At 53.1% G+C, this 25,919-nt stretch overlaps 2 protein-coding genes across 4 annotated transcripts in view; both read left to right on the top strand.

Annotated features, from left to right (window-relative positions):
* The window catches only part of NET1 (neuroepithelial cell transforming 1), a 39,087-nt gene extending 29,804 nt beyond the window's left edge, over positions 1-9,283 (top strand). For 2 of the 3 annotated variants that reach the window (XM_064421655.1, XM_064421656.1), the window contains 9 exons: positions 768-875; positions 1,565-1,732; positions 2,457-2,519; positions 2,907-3,003; positions 3,111-3,187; positions 4,442-4,699; positions 4,934-5,104; positions 5,859-6,045; positions 6,887-9,283. In XM_064421655.1, the coding sequence (XP_064277725.1) occupies positions 768-875; positions 1,565-1,732; positions 2,457-2,519; positions 2,907-3,003; positions 3,111-3,187; positions 4,442-4,699; positions 4,934-5,104; positions 5,859-6,045; positions 6,887-7,257 (1,500 nt within the window). In that variant the 3' untranslated portion in view covers positions 7,258-9,283. The remainder of the gene's footprint in view (positions 1-767; positions 876-1,564; positions 1,733-2,456; positions 2,520-2,906; positions 3,004-3,110; positions 3,188-4,441; positions 4,700-4,933; positions 5,105-5,858; positions 6,046-6,886) is intronic. The other variant, XR_010363225.1, reaches the window with a different exon arrangement.
* A 6,124-nt stretch (positions 9,284-15,407) lies between these two features.
* LOC135301498 (calmodulin, striated muscle) lies at positions 15,408-16,310 on the top strand. The gene is made up of 2 exons (XM_064421657.1): positions 15,408-15,971; positions 16,095-16,310. The coding sequence occupies exon 1, from the start codon at positions 15,487-15,489 to the stop codon at positions 15,934-15,936; it is 450 nt and encodes a 149-aa protein (XP_064277727.1). The 5' UTR covers positions 15,408-15,486; the 3' UTR covers positions 15,937-15,971; positions 16,095-16,310.
* Positions 16,311-25,919: the final 9,609 nt, after the last annotated feature.

The raw sequence follows: 25,919 nt of genomic DNA, 5'->3' as shown, positions 1-25,919 counted from the left end.
CTGCCCAGCCCTCGCCACACAATATTTTTGATGTCAAACACGTCGAGTTGCCAACAGAATTTTCAAAACTGAAGCAGCAGGAGCTTTGCAGGGGCGTCTCCTCTTTCTTGGCAGTGCTTGGGTCAGGACAGACTTGAGCTCCCGGCAGGGATTAGCGGTGGGGAAAAGCAGAAGCTCCAACTTTCAAATCTAAACAACGTGTAAGAAAAATTGCAGTCATTGAGGAGGTGGGGGAGAGCAGGAGGAGGAGGAAACTTTGCAAACGGAGGGATTTCAGCTTTATCTGTGTGCGTGTCCCTCACAGGAATGTTCAGCTTGTGGTTGTGTTAAAGGAGCTGCCGAGGCTCTGCTGGGCCCCCACTGCTGCCCTGCTCTCCAAAATAAAATGGAAAAACACATTCTTTCTCCAGAGGAAAAGATGAGAAAATGGAGAAGCAGCTCCCAGCTCCGTCTTTAGCTGCCACAGAGTGTCAGAGAACACTTTAATCTATTTCTGTTCAAAGCATAACAGTCCCTGCTGGAGCCCTATTTTGAATTCTCACTGATGTTCTCTCACCTCTTTTAACACTGGGCAAAAACCTCTGCAGTTTAATTGCTGCCTTAAAGTTCAGACAAATATTTATAGCCTTGAAAGATGAATGGCTGCTTCCAAACACTCTCCTTGCTGTGTTTGCCACTCCTTAAGTGGGTTTGTGCTTTTGGAAGCTGCCTGAGAAGTTTCCAAGGGAGGCACAGCCAGGACAATTTGTTCTGTGCTTGCTTTGCAGGAGCCAAGCACCAAACGGGTCCGGCCTTTAGCACGAGTCACCTCCCTGGCTAACCTGATCTCTCCTGTCAGAAATGGGGCAGTTCGGCGCTTTGGGCAGACAATCCAGGTAAAATCAGAGCAAAACCTGGAGATTTGGGCAAGGGGTTGGTTAATGGGGTGGAGCAGGGTTCTGGGGTGTCTCTTGGAGCTCTGTGTGCACTTCCCTGGGCCTTGGGGGTGGAAATGCTCTCTCAGGAGAGCACGGGTGTAAAGTGCTGTGCAAACAGGTTCAAGAGTAAACAAAATCAACTGCTGCAGATAAAGAGCTGGTGCAGTGCCCCGGGCACACGTGTGCTGCAGCATGAGGGAGCTGACCCTGCTGCCCAGCGCTGGCACAGAGTGTGTGCCAAGGAGCTCTGTGCCCTCACCTGCAGATAACAGCACGTCTGCCCTTCAGAAACCTTGCAAAACACCAGGGCAAAGTTCAAGTGGCTTCTCATTAACCTCTTCAGAGCAAGAGTTATGATCCTCCTTTATTTACTTCCTCATAGCTTGGAAATAAAGCCAAGCTTTGCCTTCCCATCTTCCTCCCCAGCGGCTCAGTGCAGGCAGAGGGGCATGGAAAGCCTTGCCAAGCTCTGGCCTTTCTCAGCAGCTTGATTAAAGCTTTCCTTTATCTGAGGAAAAGTGTCTGGGTGTGTTTTCCTGCCCTGGATAACCCAGGAGGATGAATAGATGGATAATCTAACACTCCTGAAATGTTGGCTCTCCGTGCTTGTTTTTAATGTTTTTCATGGTTCTTTTCAATCCCTGCAGTCGTTCACCCTTCGCAGCGACAGCAAATCCCCTGGCTGTGCCCAGAAGTCATGCAGCAGATCTGCTGCTCCTACTCCCCCCAAGAGAAGGAACAGCGTCCTCTGGTCTGAGATGTTGGATGTCAACACAAAAGAATCCCTGAGCACCAAGGAAATCAAGCGCCAGGAGGTAACTGCCCCTGGAAAACAGGGAACAGCAGCTGAGCCTTTTGTGCCTTCCCTTGCTGGGAAAGGAGTAACAGCCTTTGGTGGGGGGCTGCATCTTCCTGTGCACCTAAACCTAAGATTTATGTCTGCATCAGCCATGGGAAAAGGTGGATTCCACTCTGGAATTCATCTCCCCAGTGTGACCCTTCGGAGATGCCAAACTTTCCACGGCATTCCTGAAATCCCAGCCCCGGCCCCGCTGGCTGCTCTGCAGCTGCCCCAACCTCAGGTTCCTCGCAGAGCCAGCTGTCTTTCTCCTAAAGCTCCTGACAATTGGTGGGAAGCCAAGCAGCAAGGCCTTGGCTTGCCTTTTTCCTGGAGTTCTTGGACAAATCTTCTGGAGACGGCACAGGAGCCGCCGGAAGCCGCCTGGGATTTGACCTCTGCGGTTTCGGGGCTTTTGTGTCTGCAGCCTTGCCTGGCAAAAAGCAGTGATTTAAAAGGCTCTAGTATTTAATTTGGCTCGTGCAGGGGCCAGCAGGGCTTTCACACCCTTGGAAGCCAGGCTGCTTTCTCAGGGCTGGGAGAGCAGATTTCCTCGGGGTTGTCATGCCCAGGTGCCACCGAGGCCCTGGGGTGGCCAAAGGCCCATTCAGGGCAGGCTGTACATCACGGGGGCTGAAAGGCTCTTTCTGGGCAAGGCTGGCATTCCAAATAACTCTGGGTGCTTTACCCCTTCCTCCCAGGCCATCTATGAAATGTCCAGGGGGGAGCAGGACCTGATTGAAGACCTGAAGCTGGCCAGAAAGGTGAGTGGGATTTTTCCTGCAGTCAGTGACGACATTCCAGGGAATAATGAGGGTTTTTTTTTCACCTGCAAACATGACGTGGGAGCTTTATCAGCCCCAGAACCCCCAGTTTGAAAGCTGGCCCAGAAAGCTGGCGTCAGCAGTGGTATGATTGCAGCAAACCCAGCCATAAAAGGATTGTGCAGGGCTGCTTGGGGACTCCCTCTCCCAGCTGGGAATAGTTCAGACAGGAAAATGCTTTTCATTTCAGTCCTCCATGCTTCACACAGAGTAAATATTCCAGCATCAGATCAGTGTTACTCTTTCTGCTGCCTTCACTTCTTTCACCTGATAAATCAGTTTAAATCATCAGCTTTGAGGCACATTGGAATATATTTTATTTGACAGGCCTACCACGATCCCATGCTGAAACTCTCCATCATGTCTGAGGAGGAGCTCACCCACATTTTTGGGGATTTGGATTCCTACATTCCTCTGCATGAAGGTAAGAGCAGCTGGGTGCTTTGTGCTTGCTGGGGTTTCACCTCTCTGCTTTCTCCTGTTACTTGTGAAGGCATTGGTGCAATTCCTCTTTCCCCATTTCCATTCCAGACTTACTGGCAAGTTTGGGAGAAGCAACAAAACCAGATGGAACGGTGGAGCAGATTGGGCCCATCCTTGTGAAGTGGGTGAGTTCAGAACTTGGAATCAACGGGCTAAAACTGAGCTTAGAGAACATTTAAAGGCAGGAGCTGCAAAGCTCTGGGGCTTTTGTGGCCATCAGCATAAGACTGGAAGGGAAATCCTGGCAGTGCTGAAAACAATGGGATTCTGTCAGCTGGAATTTGCCCCAGTTTCACCCCAGAGACTTGGAATGATTCACTTATTAAGTGTTGAAATGTCTGTGTCTCCTGGACTCCTTGTCCCAGTGTGATTCCAGAAGTGTTATCCCTGCTAATCCCAAACACTGGGAGCTTCATGGGCTCCCTGTGCTCCTCCAGACATTGGGAGCTTCATGGGCTCTGTGTGCTCATCCTGCTCACAGGATCCAAACATTGGGAGCTTCATGGGCTCTGTGTGCTCCTCCAGACATTGGGAGCTTCATGGGCTCCCTGTGTTCATCCAAACAAACATTGGGAGCTTCATGGGCTCTGTGTGCTCCTCCAGACATTGGGAGCTTCATGGGCTCTGTGTGCTCATCCAAACATTGGGAGCTTCATGGGCTCTGTGTGCTCCTCCAAACATTGGGAGCCTCATGGGCTCTGTGTGTTCATCCAAACATTGGGAGCTTCATGGGCTCCATGTGCTCATTCTCCTCACAGGATCCAAACATTGGGAGCTTCATGGGCTCCTTGTGCTCATCCAAACATTGGGAGCTTCATGGCCTCCTTGTGCTCATCCAAACACTGGGAGCTTCATGGGCTCCCTGTGCTCATCCAGACATTGGGAGCTTCATGGGCTCTGTGTGCTCATCCAGACATTGGGAGCTTCATGGGCTCTGTGTGCTCATCCAGACATTGGGAGCTTCATGGGCTCCCTGTGCTCATCCAGACATTGGGAGCTTCATGGGCTCTGTGTGCTCATCCAAACATTGGGAGCTTCATGGGCTCCCTGTGCTCATCCAAACACTGGGAGCTTCATGGGCTCTGTGTGCTCATCCAGACATTGGGAGCTTCATGGGCTCTGTGTGCTCATCCAAACATTGGGAGCTTCATGGGCTCCCTGTGCTCATCCAAACATTGGGAGCTTCATGGGCTCTGTGTGCTCCTCCAGACATTGGGAGCTTCATGGGCTCCCTGTGCTCATCCTCCTCACAAAATCCTCCCTTTTTAATGGGAAAAATACCCCAGTGAGTGCTGTAGAACTCCGTGAGTTCTCCATGTGAGTGACATCAGCTTTTCCCTCAGGGAATCTGACTCCTAAATCTGCTCTGTTCCCTGCAGTTACCCCGACTGCACGCCTACAAAGGCTACTGCAGCAACCAGCTGGCAGCCAAAGCCCTCCTGGATCAGAAGAAGCAGGACAGGAGAGTGCAGGATTTCCTGCAGCGCTGCCTGGAGTCTCCCTTCAGCCGCAAGCTGGACCTCTGGAGCTTCCTGGACATCCCTCGGAGCCGCCTGGTCAAATACCCCCTGCTCCTCAAGGAGATCCTGAGGCACACTCCCAAAGACCACCCCGACATCCACATCCTGGAGGAAGCCGTGAGTCATCCTGATTTGGTTCTTCTGACCCAGGGATGGGATGTGGGAGCTCCAGAAACCTTCCTTAAACCCTCAGCAGTTCCAGGGGGGGTTTTCTTGAGGGGCACAAAGTGACAGGGAAAGTGAGGGAACAATCCATGTGGATTGCACCCTTTGGAGTTGTGAAGGAGCACAAGCAGAGGTCACACAGGGAAGAATTGTTAATCCCTCTTAATCATTTGTTTGGGTTTTTAGATCTCCATAATCCAAGGAGTCCTCGCTGACATCAACCTGAAGAAGGGCGAGTCTGAGTGCCAGTACTACATTGACAAGCTGGAATACCTGGATGAGAAGCAGAAGGATCCAAGGATTGAAGGCAGCAAAGCTTTACTGTGCCACGGGGAGCTGAAGAATAAAAATGGACACGTAAGTCCCTTCTTTTTCACTAATTAATTCTCAAACCTTCCCTCAGAGCTGGTTTAAACTCAGAGCAGGGAGCCTTCCATCCTTAGGGATAGTTTGGATATCGGATAAAAGAGCACAGGAAAATCCCTTAATTGTCAGCCTCATTTCAGGGTGTAAGGGAAAGTTTCCTGCTGACAGCTCCACAATTGCCTTTGGGAAGCTGGAAAATCATTAGCACAGAATGCCCACAGCAAGTGCTCTCCATCCAGAGGGATTTCCTGCCACTGTTTACTTCCCAGTAATGCTCTGACATTCCCCATTAGGAGTCCTGGCTCTTCAAACAAAAGGGTTCCTGCAAAAGCCTGTTTGCCTTTGGGCTGGGCCTGGAGTTTATCTCCCACCCCCTGCACTCCGGGCTTTGCCTTTTGTCCTGATTTCAACCTCAAATCTTCTCATGTTTTCTCTGTTGATTTGGCTTGGTGGTGTTGTTTAATTGGCTGCTTTAACTCCTGCACACGAGGCATTCCATGCACACAGGAAAGATATGGCTCCTAATCATCCTATCCCGGGCATCTGGGAATCATCATTCCCTTTCTAGGGATCAATAAAATAATAAAGCTGCTGATGTAATCCTGGTGTGTGCCAGACCCTGGCATTGTCACCGGAGACTCTGAAAATTACTGTGGGTGAAACTGCAGATAAAGTGGCCTTGAATCCCACAGGATGTGTGACCTCATGGAATGGAGAGTGAATACTGGAATGTTTTCCCTTCCAGAAGCTCTACGTTTTCCTCTTCCAAGAAATCCTGGTGCTGACGCGGCCGGTGACCCGCAACGAGCGCCAGGCGTTCCAGGTGTACCGCCAGCCCATCCCTGTCCAGGAGCTGCTCCTTGAGGACCTCCAGGATGGAGATGTCAAAATGGGAGGCTCCTTCCGAGGAGCTTTTGGAAACTCTGATAAAGGTACGGATCCAATCAGCCCCGTGGTGGCCATGAATTCCCAGCTGGGGCTTGGATTAGGAAACATCTTTGTCTCCTGCCGGGCTCGGCTGTCACTGGTCTCTGCCCCAGCATGGGAAAAGGTGGTTCTGGGCAGGCTGCACTTTCAAAGAAGGAGTCTGGACTCTTGCTTTTGGTCTTCAGTTGAGTTTATTGTTCCTTATCTACAGAGTTTTTCTGTCTGTCCAGCCGAGGTCTGATCAGCAAGACAGCCAAGGGCACTCTCTCCTGCCCACGGGGTCTCTTTTATAGTGAAAACTACTTATAAGATATTTACCTTCAATTTCCAATACTTTCTGCTCTTGTTGGCAAGTGCACCTTCACCATGAACCAATCCACACGTGCCAACATCATCCTGAACATGGATGCCAAGGAGAAGAGAGAAGAAGGACAGGGCACGCCCAAATCCTTCCATCTTGGGACTCCTGATCCATGCACAGAATTCCAAACCCCCTGTACAACACACAAACCCCCCTGTACAGTGTTTTATAATTTAAGTTTTATCTAGTGAATGTCATCCCCTCACCATTCAGGCCTGAAATTCTCTCATTTCCTCACCTTCAGGTGTCATTTCTTTAGAAGGATCAAAGTCAAGCCACCAGGTGCTTTTGGCAACATTGCAGGGCCTCCGAGCCCCCCAGGGGTTGTCTCGGTAGCTCTGGACATCCGCAGTGATGTGCTGAGTTCCCACAGTCTCCCTGCTGGATTTTGGGGATTTGGGGGGCGGTTTGTTGGGATTTCAAACCTACCAATGGAACCTCTAAACATCACCTCGGAGCTGATGTGCTTTTCCCTTTATCCCCAGCCAAAAACATCTTCCGGGTGCGTTTCCAAGAGCCCAGCCCGGGCCAGTCCCACACGCTGCAGGCCAACGACGTCTTCCACAAGCAGCAGTGGGTGAACTGCATCCGCACGGCCATCGCCCCCTTCCACAGGAACATTCCCAGCCCCGAGCTCACGGAGCTGCCAGAGCTGAGCGAGGAGTCCGAGGAGAACAACCCCTCCGTGCCCAACGTGCCAGCCCAGCCGGGAATATCCGAGATGGAGCTGGATGGGAGCGCGGCCGCGCTGGACTCGGAGGGAGCCAGAGGGGTGAGATCCCACAGAACCTCATCCGGGCACAGGAAACCCAGGGAGAAGCAGCTCAGCGGGAAGCGGAAAGAAACGCTGGTGTAAGGGGGAAAAGGAGCCCTGGTGCCCCCCTGGGGTGGGGGAAAACTGTTAATTTATAAATAATTTTTGTACATTTTTGTGCCGGGAGCGCCTTGGGAGCCGCTCCGCGGATCAGATCCTGGGTTTATGTTGGAATGGCAGCTACTGGTGTGCAGGTACTGTTGAGCTGGGGTCTGTTTTTACTCTTTGAATCCATGAGGGCTTTCCAAAACCCTCATGGTGAATCTAAAGAGCAAATTTGGGTTCCTGAAGTTTTCCACAGCTGTGGTAGAGGGTGGAAAATAAAGTGGAATTTTGGGCAGCACCAGGGGTTTTGATCAACACCGCAAAAGTCCTTTAAAGGACTCAACACCTGGAGTCACTCTGGTGTGTGGTTATGGTGATTCCTGCAAATTTGCATGTTCCAAAAGGAAAAACCCTACAAAAACAGACCCCAGGTTCAACAGGTTCTCAATTCACCTACTGGAATCTTTGATCTCTGTGTGTCCTTTGTACATTCCTCTGTCTCACTCTTGTATCCTGCCAACTATTTAATTTTTTTATTAGTTTTGTTTCGAGTTTGGGGGTTGGGATTTTGGGGTGGGGTTTTTTTTTTTTGTTTCCTTTGATTGGATTTTTTATTTTTTATTTTTGTATTTTTGTTGCTCAGACTTGGCATTTCCTTTCCAGTACTTGATCCTTCGTGCTCCGAGGGGTGACATCCCAACTGTCCCTCACATCACCCCGGAGCAATCCACGGGCTGGGGGGAGACACTACTGAAAGAGAACTGCTTTACTCTAGGGTGTAGGAAGGTTGTAGGCACGTTGTAAAGGGTTGGGGGAGCAGTGAGTAGAGGGGGTAGCAGGGAGCGAAGGTAGATTCCGTGTTTTTGTTGCCTTTTGGAAATGAAACGCTTCCCAACGGGAAGCAGGACTTGGAGGCAACCAAGGGGTTCTTGCATGTGGTAGAAAGGTAGAGGAGAGGAAGTGTTGGAGGTGTGAGGAGAGGAGGAGGAGTGGTTGTAAATACTCAGGGTGGCAGCACTGCCATCTTCTAGCACTCCAAAGATCAGGGAAAATCCAGGGAAAGAGCCGGCTTAGGAATGGCGCTGCAGGGTGTTGTGGGAAGGAGAGTGGTGACAGCTCTGAGCACGGCGGGGTGTCCCTGAAATCCAGGGTGGGGAGTGGGGTCCTGCAGTCCCTGTCACCTGAGATCCAGGACTGGGATCCTGCAGTTCCTGTCACCTGAAATCCAGGATGGGGAGTGGGGTCCTGCAGTTCCTGTCACCTGAAATCCAGGATTGGGGAGCCATATCCCAAAATCCAGACTGAGGACTGGGATCCTGCAGTTCCTGTCACCTGAAATCCAGGGTGGGGAGTGGGGTCCTGCAGTCCCTGTCACCTGAAATCCAGGATTGGGGAGCCATATCCCAAAATCCAGACTGAGGACTGGGATCCTGCAGTCCCTGTCACCTGAAATCCAGGACTGGGGAGAAATATCCTGAAATCCAGGGTGGGGAGTGGGGTCCTGCAGTCCCTGTCACCTGAAATCCAGGATTGGGGAGCCATATCCCAAAATCCAGACTGGGATCCTGCAGTCCCTGTCACCTGAAATCCAGGTGTGGGGAGTGGGGTCCTGAAATCCAGGATTGGGGAGCCATATCCCAAAATCCAGACTGGGATCCTGCAGTCCCTGTCACCTGAAATCCAGGTGTGGGGAGTGGGGTCCTGAAATCCAGGACTGGGGAGCCATATCCCGAAATCCAGGCTTGGGAAATGAGATCCTGCAGTCCCTGTCACCTGAAATCCAGGACTGGGGAGTGAGATCCTGCAATCCCTGTGACCCTGAGATCCAGGACTGGGGAGCCATATCCCGAAATCCAGGCTCGGGGAGCTTGTTGGTGACTCCACATCCAAGGATTGCCGTTGCCTGTGCCGTGTCCGGCCGGGAGCTCTGGGAGGGGGCAGGGGTGTACATAGACACAGCGTGTGGTTCTCTGTAAATGTTGTACAGTTTCCAGTGCCAAGCTCCATTAAATTCCTGACGGCCTCTCCTGCCTGCTCCGAGTCCTGCCTGGGAGGGAGGGAGGGTTGTGTCCGTGCTCGGGAGCTGCCTCTGGACAGACAGATCTCTGCAAGCTGAGGCTCCAGGAGGAGCCCCTCTCCTCCTGCCAGGATTCTTCCCTGGACAAGATTCTTCCAGGCAGGACAAGCTGGAATTTCACAGCTCCCTGTCCTGTTGTTCTGTGTCCAACACAGAGCTGGGTTCATGGACTCTGCTCAGTTTGTCAGGGAAAGGGAGCCGTGGGATTCTCCCTGCCCACAGAGGAGATCTCAGGACTTTCTCCCTGGTGGTGATGACCCCAAGGTGTTTTAAAAGTCTCTTTTTCCAGCCCAGCTGTCCAAGAAGGAGTCAGAAGTCTTCAGCTGTTGTTCTCAAGGTTGTTTATTATTTCTTATCTAACACATTTTGTGTCTGGCCTGCCGAGGTCTGATCTGCAGGTCGGCCTGAGGCACACTGCCCTCCCACAGGGCTGCTGTTGTGTTTTATACTACAAACTACATATTTGATATTTACAGTTATTTTCCAATACCCATCACCCATGTCAGACAGTGACTTTGTACCCTAAACCAATCCCAGAGTGCCACCATCACCCAGAAGATGGAGGCTGGGAAAAAAAGGGAGAACAGGACAGTGCCCAAATCCCTCCATCTTGCCTCCTGGACCCCCACAAATTCTTTGCAATTTCACCTTTCACTCTCTGACAACTACTGTTATGCTACTTAAACTTTTGTGACCTTTAATTCTTCATACAGAGTTGGTAATTTGCTCCATGGGTTGAGATGGAATTCCCAGGTGCCCCTGCCAGGATTTTGAGCCCTCCAGGGCACCCAGAGGGATGTGCTGGTTTCTGACCAAACATCGGCAGGAGGGTCCTCATTTAGTAGATGTTCAATCCTTGGGAAGGGGATCCTGCTGGGCTCATCCCAAGGAAGCTTCCAGGGAGTTGTTGTACCAGGATAAAGCCATCCAGTCTTCCCAGTTTTCCCAAAAACCTCCAGCCTGACCTTGTGTGGGGTGTGTGGGCTCCACTGCAGCTCAGCAGAGCAATCCCAGCTCCAGGCTGGCCCCACTCCCCCAGGAGGGAAGGAGCAGCTCAGTTTAGGGACAGGATTCACACATCTACAGATGGGATCCGTGGGATGGGATCTGATGGGTGCCAGGATCTCTCCCAGCTCCAGGCTGACCCCGCTCCCCTGGCAGGGAAGGAGCAGCTCGGTTTAGGGACAGGATTCACACATCTACAGGTGGGATCCGTGGGATGGGATCTGATGGGTGCCAGGATCTCTCCCAGGATCTCTCCCAGCTCCAGGCTCTCCCCACTCCCCCAGCAGGGAAGGAGCAGCTCAGTTTAGGGACAGGATTCACACATCTACAGGTGGGATCTGTGGGATGGGATCTGGTGGATGCCAGGATCTCTCAGGGTGAGCAATCCAGGCTGGCCCTGCTCTCCAGCAGGGAAGGAGCAGCTCAGTTAAGGGAGAGGATTTACACATTTACAGATGGGATCCATGGGATGGGATCTGATGGATGCCAGGATCTCTCCCAGGGTGAGTAATCCCAGTTCCAGGCTCTCCCCACTCCCCCAGAAGGAGCAGCTCGGTTAAGGGAGAGGATTCACACATCTACAGGTGGGATCCGTGGGATGGGATCTGATGGATGCCAGGATCTCTCCCAGGATCTCTCCCAGCTCCAGGCTGGCCCTGCTCCCCTGGCAGGGAAGGAGCAGCTCGGTTTAGGGACAGGATTCACACATCTATAGGTGGGATCCGTGGGATGGGATCTGATGGATGCCAGGATCTCTCCCAGGATCTCTCCCAGCTCCAGGCTGGCCCCACTCCCCTGGGAGGGAAGGAGCAGCTCGGTTCTAGGCACAGGATTCACACATCTACAGGTGGGATCCGTGGGATGGGATCTGATGGGTGCCAGGATCTCTCCCAGGGTGAGCAATCCCAGCTCCAGGCTCTCCCCACTCCCCCAGGAGGGAAGGAGCAGCTCGGTTCTAGGCACAGGATTTACAGCTGAGCCCTGACCTCTGAAGCTGATTGGATCCAGGGGGAATTCAGCCCTTCCCGAGCAGGGAGAAACTGGAAAAACAGCTCCTGCAAAAAAGTATCAGTGGAGCACAGGGAGAGGAAATCCCATGGATTGTCTGCTGGGCTGAGTCTGTGTCTGCTCATCCTGCAGCCGACAGCAAACCAGCCAAAAATCCTTCATTCCCTTTGGAAGCAATTCCCTTTCATTGATTCCCCACAACTCCTGCTGGTTCCTCGCCCTGCCCCGGCCCTCCTGCAGGAATGTGCAGCCGTCTCAGCCCTCCCTTCCAGACTAAACAAGCCCTGCTCCCCTGGATTCCTCCCATGGAATTCCATGGCATCCCGGCTCTCTCCGTGCCTCTGCGGGTGTGGAGCCCCGGGATAGAGCAGGATGAAATTCCCAAGGGCAGAGGGGACTCTGTGGTGACATCCCTGTGCCAGGAAGGGACTGGCCGTGCCCGTGGACGTGGCACCTCCGCCCTGGGTGAGCAGCTGGGATCCGTGTTTGCCCTGGGGATCCGCCCAGCTCCGGAGCGCAGCGACGCCTCCAGGGCTTCCAGGTGGGACCTTCCCGGGGCCGGGGTCACTGTGGGGCAGAGTCCTCTCCGAGAATTCCCACATCCCAGTCCCAGCCTCTTTTCCATGGGCACATCAGGATCAGGGTCCTTTCACTCCAGCTTTAGGAGCTGCTCTTCATTTTGCTCTTGGATTTGGGAATCTCCGTGGAAGCAAAGTCTAAAACCACAAACCACCAAACCCCAAATTTTACTCCAACAGCCCCGAGACCCTCACAGCCATTCTGGGATCAACCACGCTCTCCAAAATCCCATTTTCCACACTCAGTCTCAGTGTAGCTTTTGCCGGGATTTGTGGAGTTTCCTCCCCCTCCCCACAGGCGCTCCTGGATCAGTCTGGGCTCGTGCAGGGACACGGGGGCCCCACGGAGCTCTCCCTGTCGGAGCTGTTTCCCTCTCCGCCTCCCAACTTTCTCTTTTTCCATGAATTCATCCCCCTCCCACCCCCCGCCGTGTCTGCAGCTGCAAACCCAGACACATCTGTGCACATCTGGGCTGGCGCTGGCAGCCCAGCCGCCTCGGGAGAATCCAGCTGGAAGCTTTTCACCTTCTGGACTGGGGGAATTTCCCCCCCGTTCCCTGGATTAGGCCCCTCAAAGCCAGACACGGAGCCTGGAAAACTCCGTGTGAGGCTTCAACGGGGCCCTCCTTCATCAAAGCCCCAACTTCTCCAGCTCCAGGTGGAGACATCCCGGGAAACTCGGCTGCCAAAACCGCGGCGGTGGCGGCGGCGTGCTCCCGGTCCCACCGTGGTGGTCTCCCCTTCCCTGCCCGACCCCGCAGCCCACCCCGCATGCTGGAATTAGGCCATAAATCGTGGGATTCTATGGGCCAGCAGGAGCTTTTATTGGGATAATTATCCTGATAAATGAGGCGCAGTTAAGCACAGACGAAATCAAGGGCTGGCTTTGACCTTCTGCTGAAAATTGGTGTAAGGATGGGATCCATGGGATGGGATCCATGGGATGGGATCCATGGGATGGATCCATGGGATGGATCCGTGGGAGATGGGGAGTGCTGGCAGTGGGTGCTGCTCACAGGGATGTAAAGGAATGGGATGGGATGGGAGGTGATGGGTGCTGGCCACGGGAATGGAATGGGATGAGACACGATGGGTGTTGGTCATGGAGAGGTGATGGGGACAGGATGGGTGCTGGTCATGGGATCATGGGATGGGATGGGTGATGGGAATGGAATGGCGTGGGATGGGATGGGATGAGAGGTCATGGGGACATGATGGGTGCTGGTCATGGGGATGGGATGGCATGGGATCCATGGGATGGGATGGGAGATGGTGGATGTTGGCAGTGGGTGCTGGTTGATGGGATGGGAGATGGTGACTGCTGGGAATGGGTGTTGGTCAGAGGAATGGAATGGAATGGAATGGAATGGAATGGAATGGAATGGAATGGAATGGAATGGAATGGAATGGGAGCTGGTCATGGGAACGGGATTGAATGGGATGAGAAGTGATGGGTGCTGGTCATGGGGATGGGATGGGAGATGGTGGATGCCAGCAATGGGATTCCAGTCACTGGGATGGGATGGGATGGGAGGGGATGGGATGGGATGGGATGGGATGGGATCTATGGGATGGGAGATGATGGATGCCACCAATGGGATGCCAGTCATGGGGATTTCATGGGAAGGAAGCAGCAGATTCCAGCTTTGATCCGCACCACACCGGACAGCACAACCCCTCCACCCTCAGCCCGGTGACACAGGGACCCCAAATCCCCCCATGTGAGCTCCAGCCCCTCTCCCACAGTTTAACCAACACCTGAACCCTCCCAGGCCTGCAGACCCCGGAGATCTGTTGGGATTTGCTTCTCCCGGGTGGATCCAGCTCCGCCTCCCTGGGCTCTTCCCGCCACTTTGGGTTGGATTAAACCCGGAGCAGAGCAGCGAGTGTGGGCAATCAGAGATAATTAGGGAGCAGCTCTTGCACAGGAGGAGCTGCCAGGGCCTCCTCCCCGAAACCTCTCACCAGACAGGTTCCCAGCACGGTTCCCACAATTCCTCCCGGGAACTGCGGCGTTCCACACACCCAGAGCTTTTTCCACGTGAGGTTTTCCCCAGGAGGGAGGTCCCTTCCCACATCTCTCCCACCATTCCTCAGGTGTCCCTCAGCTGTCCCCTGGGCTGGGGTTTGGGTTGTGCCCTTCCCTCCAAATCCCATAGGAGGAATTCCTCACTGGGTTAAACTGGGATCAACTGGTGCCGATTTCCTGTAGCTGAGAAAGTCAAATTGTCTTCTGCTGCGGAACTTCTGCGTCCAGCAGCTACTTGATCCGGCTGGTGAAGGTCACTGGAGTGTTGTGGGCACGGAGGAAAGAGGGATGGATGGATGGATGGATGGATGGATGGATGGATGGATGGATGGATGGATGGAATCCATGGATGGATGGATGGATGGATGGATGGATGGGTTCCATGGATGGATGGATGGATGGATGGATGGGTTCCATGGATGGATGGATGGATGGAAGGAAGGAATCCATGGATGGATGGATGGATGGATGGGTTCCATGGATGGATGGATGGGTTCCATGGATATATGGAAGGAAGGAATCCATGGATGGATGGAATCCATGGATGGATGGATGGATGGAATCCATGGATGGATGGATGGATGGATGGATGGATGGGTTCCATGGATGGATGGATGGATGGATGGATGGGTTCCATGGATGGATGGATGGATGGAAGGAAGGAATCCATGGATGGATGGATGGATGGATGGGTTCCATGGATGGATGGATGGGTTCCATGGATATATGGAAGGAAGGAATCCATGGATGGATGGAATCCATGGATGGATGGATGGGTTCCATGGATGGATGGATGGGTTCCATGGATGGATGGATGGGTTCCATGGATGGATGGATGAATGAATGGATGGGTTCCGTGGATGGACGGATGGAGAAACACTCCCTCATTCGTCACTATCCCCTCCTTTACACCCTGAGTAAGAGATGAGTAAACCCAGCCTTACAATGGGGAGATCCCTCAGCTCACCCTGAGTCACAGGACAGGACCCCGCACCCCTCCCCTGCTCCAGCCCCACGTCACCGCCCTGGATCCAGCCCTGGAGGAGGCCCGGAGGTGACTCAGGGCCCCGGCAGCTCCGAGCAGGAGCGGCAGCTCTGGCCAGCCGGGATCTGCCGGGACCTGCACGGGGATCCTCCCTCAGCGCCTTTGATGTGCTGCCAGCACCGCCTGGGGCGACTGGGGGGGGAGCCTCCAACTCCTTTGTACAGCTCCAACCCTCTCCAAAATATCCCTAAAACTGGGAAAATCCCGTGTGTCACCCCCACTGCCGCCTCCCCCCGAAACCACGGAGCCCAAATCCCCAATTAGGGATCTGGCCCCGGGAAATGCCACCGTGGGAGCAGCGGGACGAGCGCCGGGGTGGCCCGAGGGGTTGGGTCGCTCTTCTTCCCCAGCTCCCCAACCCTCTGGATCCATTCCCATCCCTGCCTCCTCCTCCTCCTGCTGCAGGGAGGGAGGAGGCTCCATCTCCTCCTCCTCCTCCTCGCCGCGGCGTGCCGGGACAGAGCCGCGTGCCGCGGGCAGCACCATGGCCGAGCGGCTGTCGGAGGAGAAAATCGCCGAGTTCAAGGAGGCTTTCTCCCTCTTCGACCGCGACGGCGACGGCTGCATCACCACCAAGGAGCTGGGCACCGTCATGCGCTCGCTGGGCCAGAACCCCACCGAGGCCGAGCTGCAGGGCATGGTGGGCGAGGTGGACGCCGACGGCAGCGGCACCATCGACTTCGCGGAGTTCCTGTCGCTGATGGCCAGGAAGATGCGGGACACGGACAGCGAGGAGGAGATCCGCGAGGCGTTCCGCGTGTTCGACAAGGACGGCAACGGCTACATCAGCGCGGCGGAGCTGCGGCACGTCATGACCAACCTGGGCGAGAAGCTGACGGACGAGGAGGTGGACGAGATGATCAAGGAGGCCGACTGCAACAACGACGGGCAGGTCAACTACGAGGAGTTCGTGAGGATGATGACGGAGAAGTGACGGCCGCCGCGGGCCAGCTCCAGCTCCACTCGCAGGTAACTCCCTGGGAGGCAAACCCCCAGCTCTCCCTCCTCGTGGTGGTGGTTGGAAAAATTGATTTTTGTGGTGTTTTTATTTTTTAAATTTTTTAAATTTTTCCTTCTTTTTTTTCCCCATAGGGAACAGAGGTTGTGGTGGTTCTCCCCCAGCCCCTCCATCCCCTCCCACCTTCTCCAGGCTGGAAAAATCCTCTTTTGTCCCAGTTGGAGCCTCACCAACCGGCGTCTGCACCAGATGTGGGGTGCAGATGGATGTGGGGTCCCCGTGGGATGCCTCGTGTCTGTAGATATTCCAGACTGAAAATTCCCTGACATCCCTGAGTCCAATAAAAACGTCCCCCCCACATCCTGGTGGCTGCTTCATTCAGCTTCTCCTTGGGATCCCGGCTGAAGAACATTCCCTCAAATCGCCCTGGTCAGGTTCGAACCCCTCCTCATCCCCATCCTCTTCCCCTTCCATCCCTCTGCCCAAAACCCTGGAAAGGTGCTGGAGACCAGGATGTGGCCACCCCCATCCCAAATCTCATCACTTTTGGGATCTGTCTCCACCCCCAGGATCTCAGGGGTCCTTTTCCCTCTTCCCACCTAGGAAAAACTGGATTTATCCCTCTTCCCACCTAGGAAAAACTGGATTTATCCCTCCTCCCACCTAGGAAAAACTGGATTTATCCCTCCTCCCACCTAGGAAAAACTGGATTTATCCCCAATCCCCATCCCAACGCCGAGCAGAGCAGGATTCACCTTTCCCAAACTCGCCCTGACTCAGTTTCCCCACAATGAGGGGCAATCCTGGGATGGGATCATTCCCTCCACAGAGGAATTGGAAAGAAAGTTCATTTTAATGGCTCTAATTACTGCTCCGTCGCTAACGAGCGAAGGGGGCCGAGCTGCTCCGTGGGGAATTTCGGATCCGCCAGGGCTTCAGCCCCGGCTCAGCCCATCCCTGGGGCCGGGAACTTTGGCAATCCCAGTTGTTTTCCCGGGAAAACCGGGCGGGTCCTGGCAGGGCCCAGCGCGCCCACGCTCGCTGCCAGCACCTTCTCCCTCCCCTCCCGGGATGGCAGCGGGGCAAAGCCCAGCCCCAACATCCCTAAATCCAGAAAAATCCAGCCAAAAGGATTCCAGGCTCACGCCGGGTCCTGCCCACAAACCTGGATTATTTATTTCCTGCCAGGATCCAACTCCAAACCGATCCCGGTATTTTTAGGCCTGACCTTTTTTTCTCCTTCTATTTTGGGGTTGTTTAACTTCCGGAGCGTTTTTTCACTCCGCTGATCCCGGGATGGTTTTTCCCAAGGATGAACGGGAGCCTGGATCCGGCCCAGCAGCTCCATCAACAGTGGAGGAAGCTCATCCATGTTCTCCCATTTTCCCCCCAGTTTGGTGCTCAGGATTGCTGATTCCCACCTTGGAAGATTCCTTGGGATGGACACATGGATGGACAGGATGGTCCCGATGTTTTTCAGCAGGAAAAGGAGGGGATTTTCCTTCCCAAATCCAGGTTTTCCTCCCCAGAGTGTCCCTCTGGAGGAGAAGGAGCTGATGGAATTGCAGGATCCGGCCCGGCAGATCCATGACCAGTGGAATTCCATCTGGTATTGGTTAATAATTAAATTAATTAAGGTCCAGGGGATGCACTGGGAAGTTTGGAGGGTCCCTGGTCTCTCCCTGATCCCAATTTTCCACCCTAAAGCTTGGTCAGGATGTTCCCTGCACCCAGGCATGGGGATTGAAGGATGGGATGAGGAATAGGGGTCACCTGGGATGGGAACTGGGGGTTCATCCAGGGTGGCGTTTGGGACAGGGAATCACCTGGGACTGGACCTGGGGGTTCATCCAGTGTGGGATTTGGGACAGGGATCACCTGGAATGGATCCTGGAAGATCATCCGGTGTGGGATTTGGGAATCACCTGGGATGGGACCTGGAGGTTCATCCAGTGTGGGATTTGGGATAGGGAATCACCTGGGATTGGGACTGGGAACAATCTGGGATAGGGAATCACCTGGGACTGGACCTGGGGGTTCATCCAGTGTGGGATTTGGGACAGGGATCACCTGGGATGGGAGCTGGGGGTTCATCCAGTGTGGGATTTGGGATAGGGATCACCTGGGATGGGTCCTGTGGGATCATCTGGTGTGGGATTTGGGACAGGGGTCACCTGAGATGGGTCCTGTGGGATCAGCTCATCTGGGAACTGGGACAGGGATGACCTGGGATGGATCCTGGGAGATCATCTTAGCCAGGACCTGGGGTAGGTATAATCTGGAATGGGATTTGGGGAATCATCTGGTGCAGAATCTGGGACAGGGAATCACCTGGAATGGATCCTGCGGGATCACCTGCTGTGGGATTTGGGATGGGGAATCACCTGGAATGGATCCTGCGGGATCATCCAGTGTGGGATTGGGGATGGGGAATCACCTGGAATGGATCCTGCGGGATCACCTGCTGTGGGATTGGGGATGGGGTCACGTGGGATCATCCAGGGTGGGATCTGGAGTAGGGATAACCTGGGATGGGAGCACATGGAGTGGCCAGATCCCGGGGATGGACCATGAGGAACCCCTGGGATGGGAGCTGGGCTGGGTTTGGGGTGGGATCACCTGGATGTGACTGGGGGGGTCCCTTGGGGTCTGACTGGAGGGGAAATCTCCTGGATCCAAATCTCCTGCTCCCACCTCCACCACGGACAATCTCCCACCACTTCTCCAGGTATTTTCCATCAAAAAAAATCCACCAAGGGCTCCAGCACCACCCAAAACCAGGGATCCACCTCTGCCCCCACTGCTCCCCTTTCCCTGCTCACCTGGACACTTTTCCCCCTAAAATGGGATTTTTAAGGGAAAAAAAGCAGCTCAGGAACTCCCCCACCCTAAAGGACCGGAGATGTTTGCTCCAATCCTGTGGAATCCATCCCAAATTCTCCCCATTCCCTTTAATTTTAGCAACCCGAGATGTTTCCACCCCGTTTCAACAGCGAGCCTTTAAAAACACATTAATTCAATTTGGGGAAACAGCACCGACACCTCCCGAGGTTTTCCCAATGCAAAAGCAGGATTTTTTTCCCATTTTCCCCCATTTTTTCCTATTTTTCCCCATTTTTCCCCATTTTTCCTCATTTTTCCCCATTTATTTTTCCCCATTTATTTTCCCCCATTTATTTTCCCCCATTTATTTTCCCCCATTTATTTTCCCCCATTTATTTTCCCCCATTTATTTTCCCCCATTTATTTTCCCCCATTTATTTTTCCCCATTTATTTTCCCCCATTTTTCCCCATTTTTCCCCATTTTTCCCCATTTTTCCTCATTTTCCCCCATTTATTTTTCCCCATTTATTTTCCCCCATTTATTTTCCCCCATTTATTTTTCCCCATTTATTTTCCCCCATTTTTCCCCATTTTTCCCCATTTATTTTTCCCCATTTATTTTTCCCCATTTATTTTCCCCCATTTTCCCCCATTTTTTTCCCATTTTTCCCCTTTCCAAGCCCTCTGGACCCGTGGCCCCCCTCCCCAGCAATAACTCTCAAACGTGACGTGGTGCCTGGGAAATGTCAGCGGGAGGAGGAGGCCCCTCCACGTCCAGCTGCCAGAAAAAAGTCTGGAAAAACGGCTGGGAATGGGGAATGCTCCAGGCTGGAGGGGTGAGGGGAGCTGGGCTGGGAAATCAAGGCAGGTTCTGCACCAGGGCATAAAAACAAAGCCCAAAAATCCGTTTGTAAACTCGTTTTTCCCAATGTTTGCTTTGGAAAAAAAAAAAAAGGTTCCATTTCCCTGTTTTTGTGACCTGTTTTAAAGGGATTTTTCTCCCTGGTTTTCCACTCTCGGGTTGTTTGTGGAAGGAGAAAATCCTGTCTGAGGGAGAAATTAAAAAACCACACAAATCATCCCAAAATCAGGCACGGGGAAATGTGGGAAACGTTGTCCAGGGATGGCCAAAATTGTGGAAAATGGAAAAATTCGGTGCCAGCTCCAACCCTGAGGCTGAGGCTGTTCCAGGTGGGGAAAAGCTTTGGGGGAAAATCCCTGATTTTGGGGCTGCGGGGTTGGGTTTGTCTCCAAATTTGGGGTTTTGGCGTTAATTCCTCATGGAATTCTGGGGATGAGGAGAGGGGACGAGCAGGACAGGGAGAGGGGAAAGGGGAGAGGGAGAGGGAAAAATGGGGTGGGGAGAGGGAAATAAAGGAGAGGGGAAAAAGGAGAGGGGGAAAAGGAGAGGGAAATAAAGGAGAGGGAAATAAAGGAGAGGGGAAAAAGGAGAGGGAAATAAAGGAGAGGGGAAAAAGGAGAGGGAAAAAGGAGAGGGGGAAAGGAGAGGGAAATAAAGGAGAGGGAAATAAAGGAGAGGGGAAAAAGGAGAGGGAAAAAAGGAGAGAAAAAAGGAGAGGGAAAAAAAGGAGAGGAGAAAAAGGAGAGGGAAAAAAAGGAGAGGGAAATAAAGGAGAGGGAAATAAAGGAGAGGGGAAAAAGGAGAGGGAAATAAAGGAGAGGGAAATAAAGGAGAGGGAAATAAAGGAGAGGGGAAAAAGGAGAGGGGAAAAAAGGAGAGGGAAATAAAGGAGAGAAAAAAGGAGAGGGGAAAAAAGGAGAGAGAAAAAAAGGAGAGGGAAATAAAGGAGAGGAAAATAAAGGAGGGAGAAAAAAGGAGAGGGAAATAAAGGAGAGGGGGGAAAAGGAGAGGGAAATAAAGGAGAGGAAAATAAAGGAGAGGGAAAAAAAGGAGAGGGAAATAAAGGAGAGCAGAGCTGGGGACCAGGGAGGGGACAGGAGGGACCAGGAATGGGGCACAGGAGAGGGAAAATGGGACCAAAACAGGGAAAAAAGAAATGGTTCCCTTTCCCAGGGGTGTGTGTTCAACTGGCTTGAAAGGGATTTTCTCCCTGGTTTTCCACTTTTGGGGAATTTGTGGAAGGAGAAAATCCCATCTGTGGGAGGAATGAAAGAAACAGGAGATGGGGACAAGAGAGGGGACAAGGAAAAGTGGGAGCAAGAGGTGGAGAAGAGCTGGATCAGGAGAGGGGACAAGGACGAGACTTTGGGCTGGGGAAAAATGGGAACGGGAGGAAAAGGGGACAAGAAAAGGGGACCTGAAAAACCAGGAGAGGGGGACGAGTGGCACGAGGAGAAGGGAGCAGGGGACAAGGATGAGTCTTGGGGTTTGGGAAAAGTGGGAGCAGGAGGGACCAGGGGAGAAGGAAAAGTAGAGAAAAACTGGATCAGGAAAAGGGACAAGGGGACAAGGACGAGACTTTGGGCTGGGGATAAATGGGAATAGGAGGAAAAGGGGACCTGAAAACCAGGAGAGGGGGACAAGCTGGATCAGGAGAAGGGACCAGTGGGACAAGGAAAAATGAGGGATCAAGAGAAGGAACAAGGGGACAAGGACATTTGGGATCAGGAGAGGGACAAGGACGAGACTTTGGGCTGGGGAAAAATGGGAACTGGAGAAAAGGGGACAAGAAAAGGGGACCTGAAAAACCAGGAGAGGGGGACGAGTGGCACCAGGAGCAGGGGACAAGGAGATGAGGCCAAGCCTTGGGATTTGGGAGCAGGAGAGAAGGGGACAAGGAGAAGGGACGAGTGGGACCAGGGCACAGGGAAAAGTTGGGAGCAGGAGATGGAGAAAAGCAGGACCAGGAGAAGGGACCAGCGCAAGAAAAAGTGGGAAAAGAGGAACCAGGACCAGGAATGAGTCTTTGGGTTTGGGATACGTGGGAGCAGGAGAGCAGTGGGACACAGAAAAGGGACCTGGGGGCAGGAAAAGGGATCTGGGGGCAGGAAAAGGGATCTGGGGACAGGAAAAGGGATCTGGGGACAGGGAAAGGGACCTGGGGACAGGGAAAGGGATCTGGGGACAGGAAAAGGGATCTGGGGATGAGGAAAAGGGATCTGGGGATGAGGAAAAGGGATCTGGGGACAGGGAAAGGGACCTGGGGACAGGGAAAGGGATCTGGGGATGAGGAAAAGGGATCTGGGGACAGGGAAAGGGATCTGGGGATGAGGAAAAGGGATCTGGGGACAGGGAAAGGGACCTGGGGACAGGAAAAGGGACCTGGGGACAGGAAAAGGGACCTGGGGATGAGGAAAAGGGATCTGGGGACAGGGAAAGGGATCTGGGGATGAGGAAAAGGGATCTGGGGATGAGGAAAAGGGATCTGGGGACAGGGAAAGGGATCTGGGGACAGGAAAAGGGACCTGGGGACAGGGAAAGGGACCTGGGGACAGGAAAAGGGACCTGGGGACAGGAAAAGGGATCTGGGGATGAGGAAAAGGGACCTGGGGACAGGAGAAGCAGGAGCAAGAGGCACACGTGGGACCACAGGACAGGGAGGAGCTTTGGGATGAGACAACCCCGCTGCTCCTGCAGGGAGGGCCCCAGCCCCCATCGCATTCCCAAATTAAATCCCCGGGGATTCTGCCGGGCCCTGGGGCTCCTCGGGCCCATTCCTCCTCTGCCCTTCGCTGCCCAGGGCCTTCCCCAGCCCCAATTCCCAAAATGTTCCCGGGGGATCAATCCCGGGGAAATCCAAAATTCCCAGCAGGGAATTGCAGCAGCCCGGGATGGGCACAGGCGGCTCCAGGGAATTAATGTTCATTAATTAAATTAATGCTCATTAATTAACAGGAGTTTGGGGGCGCCTGGAGGGCTTTGGGAACAGCGGGAGAGATCCCAAATTCCCAGATTCCATGGGGCGGGATTCCTCCGGGATAAGCAGGAGGTTGGGGCTGCTGCTCCAGAAAACACCCCCGGGGATAAATAATTTAAATTCCAACAGTCCGCATTCCCAGCTCTGCTTTTTCCCCCGTTAAAAACCCATCTGGAATTCCCAAACGAATCCCAAATCAGCTCTGGGGAGGAAAAATAAAAGTAAAAATAAAATTAAAATAATAAAAATAAAAATAAAAATAAAAATAAAAATAAAAATAAAAATAAAAAAATAAAAATAAAAATAAAAATAAAAATAAGAATAAAAATAAAAGTAAATAAAAATTAAAATAAAAATTAAAGTTAAAAATTAAATTTAAAAAATAACAATAAAAATAAATAAAATAAAGTAAAATAATAAAACAAAATATTAAAAATAAAATAAAATAAAATAAAATAAAATAATAAAACAATTATATTTTTAAAAATTGCCCAGGCAAAGCTGAAAAGCAGGAATAACAATTTTCCCCGTTTTCCCGATTTCCAGCCCATCCATGGAGGCACAACCTGCCCCGTGCTCCCCTTCCCTCCCTGTCCAATTCTTTCCCGAAATTCCTGCTTTTCTCCTTAAAAATGCCCTGACCCGAGACCAGAGGGAATTTCCTTTCAGATCTGGAATTCCCGGTCTTTTTGCCACCGGGACAATCGGAGCCTGGAGGTGGGAGCCGAACCCCCTGGAGGCGATTTGTTATCCCTAAAAACCCCAAAAATCCCGAATTCCCAACCCGGGAATAGCGGGTCCGTGTTTGCTGGGTCAGAGGGAATTTGGGATTGCGGTTCCTGCCCTTGTGAGGAGCAGCATTCCCGGTTTGGGATTCCCCGTGCGAGGAGCAGCATTCCCGGTTTGGGATTCCCCGTGCGAGGAGCAGCATTCCCGGTTTGGGCAGGATTTGGGATTCCCTGTGCGAGGAGCAGCATTCCCGGGATTGGGAAGGATTTGGGATTCCCTGTGCGAGGAGCAGCATTCCCGGTTTGGGATTCCCTGTGTAAGGAGCAGCATTCCCGGTTTGGGATTCCCTGTGTAAGGAGCAGCATTCCCGGTTTGGGATTCCCTGTGTGAGGAGCAGCATTCCCGGTTTGGGATTCCCTGTGTAAGGAGCAGCATTCCCGGTTCGGCAGGATTTGGGATTCCCTGTGTGAGGAGCAGCATTCCCGGTTTGGGATTCCCTGTGTGAGGAGCAGCATTCCCGGTTTGGGATTCCCTGTGCGAGGAGCAGCATTCCCAGTTTGGGCAGGATTTGGGATTCCCCGTGCGAGGAGCAGCATTCCCGGTTTGGCAGGATTTGGGATTCCCCGTGCGAGGAGCAGCATTCCCAGTTTGGGCAGGATTTGGGATTCCCCGTGCGAGGAGCAGCATTCCTGGTTAGGGATTCCCTGTGCGAGGAGCAGCATTCCCGGTTTGGGATTCCCTGTGCGAGGAGCAGCATTCCCGGTTTGGCAGGATTTGGGATGAGCGGGGGTCGGGAATTCCATCCCGGAGCTTCCCGGGGGAGCAGCTCCGCCAAGCGGCGCCGGGAGGAGCTCCCGAGCCCCGATCCTGCGGTTCCCGAGGGTTTTGTGGGAATTGTGGGAATTTCATCCATAATTCCTCCTCCCAAATTCACTTCCCCATCGCAGCCGGCTCCGGGGAAATCGGCTGGAGAGGATTCCTTAGGGGAAAAAACGGGATTATGGATTTCCATCCCAAACCTCGATCCAGAGGAGATCCAGCTGCTCCTAAAAATCCAGGGAAAATCCCCCAGAATTCCAGCTGGGAATTGGGATGAATGGGATAAACGGGGGAAATGGAATTAATGGGATAAAGAACGGAATAAATGGGATTTTTCCCAGCAATTGATGGATCAGGAGCGGCCACAGCCCAAACGTCATTCCCAGTTTTCCAAGCTGGAATTGCAGGGTGGTGCCTGGAGCTCTCCTGAATCCCAGCAGCAGGAATTCCTCCAATTAAAAAATCCCCTCAAACGGGATTATCCCATTTTTCCCGAGTTTCCCTCCCGTTCCTTTGGGATGTTTCCAGCCTCTGGTTCCTTCCAGAGCTCAGGATTTCTCTGGGAAGGTTCTCCAGTCCCAGATTTTCTTGCCAGGTTTTCCCTGGGAAACGAGGAGTGAAAGGTTTTGGGAAGGGGATGAACATTGTGGGGTTTTTTTATGGAATCATGGAATGGTTTGGGTGGGAAGGGACCCTCAGGATCACCCAATTCCAGCCCCGTTCCAAGGGCAGGGACAATTCCCCATCCCAGGGAGCTCCAACCCTTCCTTGGGCACTGCAGGGATCAGGGGCAGCCCCAGCTGCTCTGGCAATTCCAGCCCAGCCAGCAATTCCTCCTTCCCAAAATCCCACCCCAATCTCCCTTTCCCAGGGAATTCCCTCCATTCCCAGCTCTCCCAGCCTGGGATTGGATCCATCCCCACCCCAACTCTGACCCAGGGCCTTCACTGGGAATCTCAGGACTCCATGAAGGGTCTCCCTTCCCTTTTCCATCCCCATTTTCCATAAAAATCCCTGGGGATGGATTCTGAGTGTCCCAAATCCCAGAATCCCAGAGCAGTTTGGCTGGGAAGGGACCTCAGAGCTCATTCCAGGGACACCTCCCCTGTCCCAGGCTGCTCCAACCCTTCCTTGGGCACTGCAGGGATCAGGGGCAGCCCCAGCTGCTCTGGCAATTCCAGCCCAGCCAGCAATTCCTCATGGCCAAGATCCCATCCATGGCTGCCCTCTGGCACTGGCAGCCATTCCCTGGCTCCTGTCCCTTGTCCCCAGTCCCTCTGCAGCTCTCCTGGAGCCCCTGGAATGCTCTGGAAGCTCTCCCTGGATCCTTCCCTTCTCCAGGGAACATTCCCAGCTCTCCCAGCCTGGAATTTGGGATGAGGCTGCTGGAGGAAGAGAATTCCAGGGCAGATCCCACAACAGCCAGACACAGGTGAGGCTTTTCCAGAGGGAATTTTAATCAGGAATCAATTCCAGGTGCCCAAATTCCCGGCTCTGAAGAGTTCCTCCCCTTCCCAGCATTTCCCGAGTGCCTGAATCCAGGGAAAATCCGGGATCTCGGATTTAGGGCATCTCCAAAAGCTCAGGATCCATCTCTGAGGGAGTTTGGGGTTTTTTTTAGGATCCAAGGATTTTGTGACGTGCAGGAGAGGTGGGAACAGCCCAAGGGTCCACCCAGTTTTCCAGAAATCCCAAGAAATCCGTGGGATTGATCCCTCCCGGGCTTTGCTGTGGGTTTGAGGGCTGCA

The sequence above is a fragment of the Passer domesticus genome, chromosome 5, assembly GCF_036417665.1.
Source record: "Passer domesticus isolate bPasDom1 chromosome 5, bPasDom1.hap1, whole genome shotgun sequence".
In the NCBI taxonomy this organism is placed as follows: domain Eukaryota; kingdom Metazoa; phylum Chordata; class Aves; order Passeriformes; family Passeridae; genus Passer; species Passer domesticus.
This window is presented reverse-complemented; position numbering and strand designations above follow the sequence as displayed.

Coding starts and splice junctions, on each gene's coding strand:
- LOC135301498 (XM_064421657.1), top strand. CDS start 15,487: ATGGCCGAGCGGCTGTCGGAGGAGAAAATCGCCGAGTTCAAGGAGGCT.